General features: G+C 43.7%; 1 protein-coding gene across 1 annotated transcript; it reads left to right on the top strand.

The window, feature by feature from the left end:
- The first annotated feature begins 1187 nt into the window (after window positions 1–1187).
- On the top strand, window positions 1188–1751 carry LOC133779132 (uncharacterized mitochondrial protein AtMg00810-like). Its single transcript, XM_062219126.1, has one exon. It carries the CDS (start codon window positions 1188–1190, stop codon window positions 1749–1751), a length of 564 nt encoding a protein of 187 aa, XP_062075110.1.
- Window positions 1752–10187: the final 8436 nt, after the last annotated feature.

Raw genomic sequence — 10187 nt, 5'->3', positions numbered from 1 at the left:
CGTCATCCGCGAGGCCATCACGCGAGGCCATCATGCGAGGCCATCATGCAAAGTGCTCCAAGGGCCTCGCCTTGGTGCGTCCATCATCCGCAAGGCCATCACGCGAGGCGCTCCAGGAGCCTCGCCTCGCCTTGGCGCGTTCTCTATCCGCGAGGCCATCACGCGAGGCAGTCTAAGAGCCTTGCCTCACCTTGGCGTGTCCATCATCCACAAAGCCCTTTATGCGAGGCCATCTCGCGAGGCAATCCCCAGGGCCTCGCCTCGCCTCAGCGTGCCCACCATCCCCAGGGCCTCGCCTCGGCTGCGTCTGTGCTTCAGCATCCGCGAGGCCACTCCCACGAGGCCGTCCACAGGGCACGCCTCGGCTACGCCCACACACCTGCATCACCTATGATATAAGCTTAGGCCCCACTGATGAGGCCCTTCTTTACTCTCTAAGGAAGGTGTCACCAACGGGGTATGAGACCCCCCTGCTTAGCATACTCAAAGCTGCAAGTACACTTATATTTCGCAACATGAAAAAGGGTTGGAGCAAGGGCATATCTTGGATACACGAGAGAGACCTCCAAATACAAAGCACGTGTATGGGAATGAATTGTACGACCAGGAGGAGCGCACGGGCGTGATTCTGGGGGCCGTACTAGATAGGTATTGGTGGTACAAGTTAGTACCAATGGCAAAAGCACTACTTGTATGTCATCGACCATGTGTCAGAGTCGACACCACCACCACCTGCACCACTATGCCTGGCACCACTCCTCTGACATTCGTAAGAATCAAGTAGTGGAGCCATTCCCATGGTACCTGCCCATGTACTGGAACCTACACCACTACCCCTGAGAGCACTCTCCTGACAGTGTATTTGTGTATTACCTAGTCCCCTGGACCACAATGTATCCAGGGCCATTAGAGCCCATTATAAAATGAACCCCACTTCCACATGGAAAGGGGTTGGAAAAAATAATGTAGCACTACACCATAAGAAATACAAATTCAGTTCACCATTTTTCTTCTGCAAGTGTTCTTTGAGTTTCCAATTAGATCTTTAAGGTTTTTCTTTTGATAATCTCTACGTTTCTATTTTTCTAACTTAACTTGGTTGATGAGTTCTCACCGTCAACAACCGCTATATTGAAGAGTTATTGCAGAAAGTCAATATGGTTACTTTGAAATCCTGTCCTACACCAATGACTACAGGCAAACCTTTATCAGCTTATAATGGTATACCACTCGAAAATCCTACTGTTTATCGAATTGTAATTGGTGCATTACAATATTTGACCCACACCAGACCTGACATATCATATCCAGTGAATAATCACAGTCAATTTCTCAAAAGTCCCATAACCATACACCGGAGTGCAGCCAAAAGAATCTTGAGCTACTTGAAGAGAACTATGAATAACTTACATATCACACCAGGTGATAACTTAAATCTCACTTGTTATTCAGATGCTGATTGGGCATGTTGCCCAGATGATAGAAGGTTAATTGGAGGGTATTGTGTATTCCTGGGCGACACTCTTATCTCATGGTCTTCCAAGAAACAATATGTGGTTGCAAGATCTAGTGCTGAGTCTCAGTACAGGGCACTGTCACATTTGGCAGCTGAAATCTCTTGGCTACAAGAGTTACTGCAAGAAATTAAAGTCAAGCTAAACTCGGTTCCTCATGTGGTGTGGCAACATGGGAGCAAGTGCTATGGCTTCTACCCTAGTTTACCATGCATGTACGAAACACATAGAGCTTGACGTACACTTCATTCGGGATAAGGTAATACAGAGAAAATTGGAGCTTGACGTACACTTCACATGAAGAAATTGTCGACTGTTTAACAAAGTCTCTGTTTAACAAAGTCTATCCCCTACTCACTTTCAATTCCTAGTTAGCAAGCTCAGAGTAATTTCATCACCTTTTCACTTGAGGAGTGATGTTAAGAATCAACTTAATTATCATTAGTTCCATACATGATAGATTAGTCATTGTTCTTTTTGGATTAGTTAGACCATGATTGTAACACCCTGGATAGCCAAGATCATTACACTGCGTATTTATAAAAGTACAAGACTTGCTAACCAAGTCATTTAGTTAGAAACGTGTTACAGAAACTATAATTGAACTAGGATTAAAAGATTTTGGTCACAAAAGTTGCATTTCATATATTTAAGCATTTTAGTACATGGGATCCCAAAAGAAATAGTGTTTAAAAGACAGTTTACAAAATTTTAGGTTATAGGTACAACTACTAGCCACTCTAAGGCCAAAACAGAAATTTAGGCTTTCCCGTCCTGTACCACTCCTCGGTCATGGAGACCGATCAGTTGACTATGTACATTCAGCCTCAAAGCTCTCCCACTCAGGACTAGTCCACTTTACCCTTGCCTTTACTTGCACCACGTAGCACCCGTGAGCCAAGGCCCAGCAAGAAAACACAATAACAGAGCATAATCATCAATCAAACAATCAGATAATTCATACAGTGTAATCATACACTCAACAGTCCAAGACATCCATATAATCAGGCATTCAACATACCAAGCTTATCAATTATCATTAACAACCAATTCACAATTAACAATCAGAGTCGACACCCTTAGGTCGCACCCCTTATTTATCCCACTGACTCTGGCCCGCTTTGTGAATATCAAGTTGTCCTCAGCTACCAGTGGCCGAATCGCGTCCTGTGCGCAAATATTGATTCCGGCACTCTTAGGAAGTTTATCACATGTCCCATGGCATAATACCATCTATGAAATAATACAGATATAGGGAGCTCTTAGTCCCAACATAATCACATAACTCGATGCAGTTTTCTTACCTTTGGATTCCGGTAGCTTTGATCAACAATGACGACCCTCAAGCACGATCCCTTCTAAGCCCTAGCGTACACCTAGTCACGGTCATAAGTTAGAACCATAACCAAACGTCAATTCTAAAACCTAGCCTCGGGACTAATCTTGAGCCCTCAGGAAGCCCTAATTCCACCAAATGGGGTGGTGGAATCAAACCCCGAGCCCCCAGGCAAAAACCCTAAGAAATATCCCAAACCCCCTTCTGGAAACAGGGCAGTGCTACATCGCCATAAAGAGGGCACTATAGTGCTACAAAAAGAGCCATCAGGCGCCAAGACCACAAGGCCTAGCACTATAGCGCCCCAAAGGCTAGCGCTAGTCACAGCACAGCCAAACCCTGTTTTTCTTCCTTCGATTTTCCCCGAGCCAACCTCTCCAAAACTCATCCAAACTTCAAATAAACACCAATACAAGCCTACCATCATATATAACTCACCCCCATAAGACCCAACCATAAAAAACTCAACCACATGCACCCCAAAATAAAGAAACTACCATGATTGATCATTAAACTCAAAAGCTCAACAGAACATAAAAAAAAAAAACTTCAGAATTCAAGTGACCAAGTCAAGAGTTTCTTACCTTCAATGGAGAAATTCGACCTTAGGCTATCCTCCACACTCCCTTAGCTTTCCCTCCTCAAAACCTCAGCCTTAATTCCCTAGAATTCCCATTAAAACTCAGCTTAGCAAACCATTTCAGCTATAATCAGAAACTCAAGAGAAAAACCTTGAAACTTACCTCTGTTGATGACCAACTTCTACTATTCCTCAAGCTTTATCAAGAACCCAATTACTAAGCTTTGACCTAGCCCTCCTCTGAACCACAGCTCCAAAAGGCCCCAAGAAATGGAGAAGAAATCCCAAACCGAGAGAGAGAAGAGACTTCTATTTTTTCTTCTCTCCTTTTCCTTCCTCTTTTCTTTTCTTTGACTTCTAAGTCTTTCTACAACTTCCACTAAAGCCATAAAGTAGTAATACTTATCTATGATTTTTAAACAAAATGACCAATTTTCCCTCCCATAATTCCTAAGCCTTTAAATCAATCTAGGGGCATTTTGGTCATTTACTCCCAATTCTTGCTAATTCCTCAAATGTTTCTAATATTTATCGCTTACTTCCCGACACCTAAATAATCACCAATTATATTTCTCAATATCAAATAGACTCCAATATATTTCCTAAATTCCTAGAAATACCCCCAGGCTCCCCCCGAGCCGGGTATAAATTCCCACTGGGACTTTTTCGCTTAACTGCTCACTAGGATCGCCTTAAGTCACAATCTACAAATATATCCACATAATAATGTGGTCTCAACAATTTATCACAAATATTTACATTTATGCCCTCAACAGGCCAAAATTATGAATATACCCTTATAACCTAAACAAGGCCTACATGCAAACTAGTACACATAGTCATGCATCACATTTATCCAATTAGTCATATAAGTGTGCATTTAATTGTAACGCCCTGGATAGTCAAGACCGCTACACTGTGTACTTATGAAGGTGCTAGACTTGCTAATCAAGTCATTAGTTTTAAAACGTGTCACTAAACATGTATGTGCTAGGGTTAAAAAGATTTTGGTCTCAAAAGTTTCATTTTATATAATTAAACTGTTATATACACGGGATCCCAAAAGAAACAAAGTTAAAAGTAGGTTTACAGACTCCTAAAAGTACATAAATAATCATTATCCATACTATGGCGAAATAGATAGTCTTTGGGTCTCGCATCCCTGCCTAAACCTCAACCGTGGCAGCTGAGCAGCTGGCCATGTACATTCCACTCGCTGAGCTCTCCAATCAAGGCTGATCCAACTTGCCCTTGCCTTTACCTGCACCATGTAGCACCCGTGAGCCAAGGCCCAGCAAGAAACATGAAATGCAACACAATCAACGATATCAAACGGTAAAATTCATCAAGCATGAACTTTCATCAAATAATCCACATAATATCATTCAGCATATATTCATAGTCATGGATGCAATCAAACACTTATAACATTTATATCGCATAATAATTAGGTCCGACAACTTAGGCCGCACCCTCTGTTTATCCCACTGACTCCGGCCCGCTTAAACCGAGCTCAGTGCATATTAAGTTGTCCTCGGCTACCAGTGGCCGAGCCGCACCCTGTGCGCTAGTGTAACCCTTGGCACCCTTAGGTCGTTGGTTCACTAAATAGCTTGCATGGAAGAATACCATCTTTTCAAGCATTCATAATAGGGAACCCTTAGTCCCGTCACATATATTCAACCAGGTGCAGTTTTCTTACCTTTGATCTTTGCAGTTATTATTGACGAGCAACACTCCTCAGGCACGATCCGTTCCCAAGCCTAAGCTTTTATCTCCTAGTCACAACCAAAGTATAATGTTCCATTAATATCCAAATATAGGTTTTCAGGTTCAAAACTAACTTCCAGGAAATCGAATCCCGCCAAGCATGGTGGCGAAAATGATCCCGAGCATTCTAGACCACATTCCCATGCCTAAAATCCATAAAAGTTCAAGTGCATAACTAAGGGATGCGACCCTTGAAGCTTAGCCGCGGCCCTAGCCTCAAACAGCGCCAAGGACCACCCCTGAAAGATGACACGCACCGCGACCCTTGCCTTGGGCGCCACGGCACTCACCTTTGGCCGAGCCCCCTTGGCCTTCCTTCATCCTAAGGTTGCAGCGCTCTAGAACAGAACCGCGACCCTTCCCTTCGAGCCCAAAATTCCAACCATTTCTAGGCTTGAAACCTTAGCCAAAACCATCCTTAAGCTCCCTACTTCAACACCCAACAATCCCAACACTTTTAGCATGACTTAAACAACATAATTCCACAGAAAACACAACCTAACATACACTAGAATTCTCTTTTCAATTTCTGAAACTCAAGAACTATAAACACTCAAATCAGCCATTCAAACCCAAATTAAACTTCTAAATCATGAATTGAGACTTACCTCTTCTGCTGGACCACTTCACCAAGCCAAAACCAAGCTAATACCCAGGCTTTTTCCCTTAATTCTGTCTTTAAACATCAAAAACATATTTACCTCAAAACCCAACCAAAACTCAGAATTTCTAACCTCAGAAAAGGAAATTAAGTGTTTACCTTAGCCCTGATTTAGTTCTTGATTAATTCTTGAGCTAAGCCTCCAAATCCCCACCTCAATTCTCATAAATTCCCAGCTTGATTCACCAAATTCTCAATGGTTTCCTCTTTGTGTTTCCTTGAATGAAAGAGTAAAGAGAAGGGCTGAGAAAGAGTCGGTCTAATATTTCTGTCTACTGTTTTCCTTAAGTTTGTCATACTTGTTAAGTTAATCCCAAGGCTCGGGGTGCCGGACCGTCCCCGAGGGAAAAATGGTAAAATCCCCCAATATTCCTGCCTAGACTTCCTAACCTCAAATATATCTCCATATATTTATTTCTATAACCCGATAGTCTAAATAGCTACCCGATACCTAAAATACTCCTGACTTATCCAAAGTCAGCCGCTAAGCCCCGTTGTGACTTTTTCCCCGCTAACTAGCTCTAGGATCGCCTTGAGTCGTGCTTTGCAGATCTACCCACATAATAATGTGGTTCTCACAATTACCATATTCACATATCACACAAAAGCCAATATAATCACACAAGCATCATTAACCATATAATCATACATTTAAATCAATATATTCATGCAAACCATATTTATTCCAGTAATGCCCTCCCGGCACACTAATCAAGGCCCTTAAGCCTCATTAGCGAATTTGGGGTCGTTACAACTATCCCCTCCTAATGAGAATTTTGTCCTCGAAATTTACCTGAATAACTCGGGATACTGATCCCACATCGCTGTCTCTAACTCCCAGGTCGCTTCCTCGACCTTGCTGTTTCTCCACAATACTTTCACTAACGTAATTGTCTTATTCCGTAAGACTTTATCCTTCCGATCCAAAATCTGAACTGGTCGCTCCTCATAGGACAAGTCTGTCTGAAACTCTAAGTCCTCATACCTCAACACATGTGTCATATCAGAAACATACTTTCGCAACATGGAGACATGAAACACATTATGAACTCCTGATAGTGACAGTGGCAAAGCCAGTCTATAAGCCACCTGTCCAATCCTCTCTAGGATCTCAAAAGGTCCAACAAACCAAGGGCTCAACTTGCCCTTCACTCCAAACTTCCTCACACCTCTTAGTGGTGAAACTCCCAGAAACACATGGTCCCCAACCTGGAACTCCACGTTCCTACGCTTAGGATCAGCGTAGCTTTTCTGCCTACTCTGCGAGGCAAGAATTCTTGCTCGAATCTTCTCAATAGCCTCATTGGTCCTCTGAACCAAGTCTAGCCCCAAATACCTTCTCTCACCCATCTCATCCCAGTGGATGGGCGATCTGCACTTTCTCCCATACAACATCTCATAAGGAGCCACTCCAATCATGGACTGATAACTGTTGTTATATGAAAATTGGATCAACAGGAGATACTTACTCCATGAACCCTCGAAGTCAATCACACATGCCCTAAGCATGTCCTCCAATACCTGAATCGTCCTCTTAGACTGTCCATCAGTTTGAGGATGAAAAGTTGTGCTAAACTTCAGCTGAGTCCCCATGGCTCTCTGCAGAGCTCCCAAAAACTTGGAGGTAAAGATAGGGTCTCGATCAAATACAATAGACTTTGGAACCCCATGGAGACAAACTATCTCCCTCACATACAGCTCTGCATACTGTTCCACTGAATAAGTCGACCTCATTGGTAGAAAATGAGCTGACTTGGTGTATCTGTCCACTATCACCCACACCGAGTCATGAAGTCCAACTGCCCTGGGTAATCCTCCCACGAAATCCATCGTAATATCCTCCCACTTCCACTCTGGGATACCCAAGGGGTGAAGCAATCCCACTGGTCGCTGATGCTCAGCCTTAACCTGCTGACATGTCAAACATCTAGACACATACTCGACCACATCCTTCTTCATCTCGGGCCACCAATATAATGACCGTAGAACCTGATACATCTTCGTGGTACCCAGATGAAGTGAGTATGGCGTGGTGTGAGACTCATCCAGTATCTCTCGTCTGATCCCCTCATCTGCCGGAACACAAATCCGTCCTTGATATCAAAGCAAACCTATCTCAGAAACTGAATAATCCTTAGCTGTCCCTGCTAAGACCTGCTGCCTAACTTCCTGCAACTGCACATCTACCAACTGACCCTCCTTGATCTGCTCTAACAGGGTTGACTGCAAAGTGACATGGGTTAACTGGCCTACCACCAGTTCTATCCTTGCCCTGGCCATCTCATCAGCCAATTCCCTCGAGATCTGGGTGGAACTATACAACTGTCCTGGGCCCATTCGGCTCAACGCATCTTCCACCACGTTGGCTTTCCCAGGGTGGTAAAGGATGTCACACTCATAATCCTTAACCAACTGCAACCAACGTCTCTGCCTCATATTCAGATCCTTCTGGGTAAAGAAATACTTCAAACTCTTATAATCAGTGTATATCTGGCAATTCTCCCCATACAGATAATGACGCCTGTACGCCCATAATTTTCCACGGGCTATTAGTAAGATGAGATATGGCATAATTGTGTATCATCCGTGAGGATGATGTTTACCCTGGAGGTGTTGCCCCCAGGTCCCACCTCTTTAGCTCGAGGTAACCACAGGTTCGCTGGAGCTGCTATGGAGTCGGATCAGGAGGATGGACACCGCAGACTAAGAAGAAGTCCAGCTCGAGGTACGGGCTTGAGATGGCGTCTGTGGCCCCTTATAAAGTCAACCACGCAATGTAAACGTGCATATATCAGACATCACGTGTCTGATATATCCCTGAATTCTCAAACACGCAGCATGAACGTGCGTGTTTAGGCACCCACGAGTAGGTTGGGCCGTGTGGCCCATTATCCCCCTTTCCTATTGATTAGACCACACTTCATCTGTCAGGTTTTAGGAATTAATCATGAATGTCACAGAAGTGACATGATGGGTAAGAAGGTCACGGGATGACCCCCCTTACCAACTCCCAGGTGCCCTCTCCTATAAATATGGAGACCCTGAGAGTTGCAAAGGGTTGGATTCTATTGTGTATCAAAATACCCTGTAAAGAATACCTGAAATATAGCAATAATATTGGCTGGTGGAGTAGAATGATTTTAACCTTTGAACCACCTAAAAAAATATTCGTATCATCAGCTCATTTTAAGATCATTCATCTGTTTTGGTTCATTACTTAGCACTAATCCCATTCTCTTATTTTATTAATTACCTGTTGGCGAAGAACCGCGTCAACAACGCCATACCTTCAGTGCGAAAACCACTGCTACTAACTCCAAATCATGAGTCGGATACCGCTACTCATATTCCTTCAGCTGCCGAGATGCATAGGCTATAACTTTCTCATTCTGCATCAGCACGCAGCCTAATCCCATCCTCGATGCATCACAATAGACCACAAACTTTCCTTCCTCTGAAGGAAGACTCAACACAGGTGCAGAAATAAGTCGTCGCTTCAACTCTTGAAAGCTGTTCTCACACCTCTCTGACCAAACGAACTTCTGATTCTTCCTTGTCAACTCTGTCATTGGTGAAGAAATCTTCGAGAACCCCTCTACGAACCGTCTGTAATAACCGGCCAACCTAAGGAAACTTCGCACCTCCGAGGCGTTCCTTGGCCTCGGCCAATCCCTTACTGCTTCCACCTTGGACGGATCCACCTTAATTCCTTCTGCCCCAACTATATGTTCAAGGAAAGTCACCTCTGGCAACTAAAACTCACATTTCTTAAACTTAGCGTACAATTTATGCTCTCTCAACCTCTACAAAACTTGCTGGAGATGTTGCTCATGCTCTGCCTCTGAACTGGAATATACCAAAATGTCGTCGATGAAGACAATGAAGAACTGATCTAAGAAGTCCTTGAACACCCTGTTCATTAAGTCCATGAAGGCTGCTGGGGCATTGGTCAGACCAAAAGACATGATCAAGAACTCATAATGCCCATATCATGTCCGGAAGGCAGTCTTCGGTATATCCTCATCCTTGATCCTCAGCTGGTGATAACCAGATTGAAGATCAATCTTTGAAAACACCGTTTTTCCCTACAGCTGGTCAAACAAGTCATCAATCCTTGGTAGAGGGTACTTACCTGCATTTGGTTATAACAATGAGAGTCATAGTGATCATGATTTGTGCATGTTGTTGTTTCATGACCTAGTCTCTGTGTCATCATAGGTAGGTTAGGTGTCCACTCACCTGTAGGTGTAAAGACTTAGCATCTGTATACAGGAAGTGTTCCGAGGCTCCCCTTGTGGTGGTTATCACGTCCGGCTACCGGATTTA

The sequence above is a fragment of the Humulus lupulus genome, chromosome 5, assembly GCF_963169125.1.
Source record: "Humulus lupulus chromosome 5, drHumLupu1.1, whole genome shotgun sequence".
NCBI classification, from domain to species: domain Eukaryota; kingdom Viridiplantae; phylum Streptophyta; class Magnoliopsida; order Rosales; family Cannabaceae; genus Humulus; species Humulus lupulus.
The sequence above is the reverse complement of the archived record's forward strand: the minus strand, read 5'-3'. Positions and strand labels throughout refer to the sequence as shown.

Bases quoted from the DNA above. Each gene is read 5' to 3' on its own strand.
- LOC133779132 (XM_062219126.1), top strand. From the start codon at position 1,188: ATGACTACAGGCAAACCTTTATCAGCTTATAATGGTATACCACTCGAA.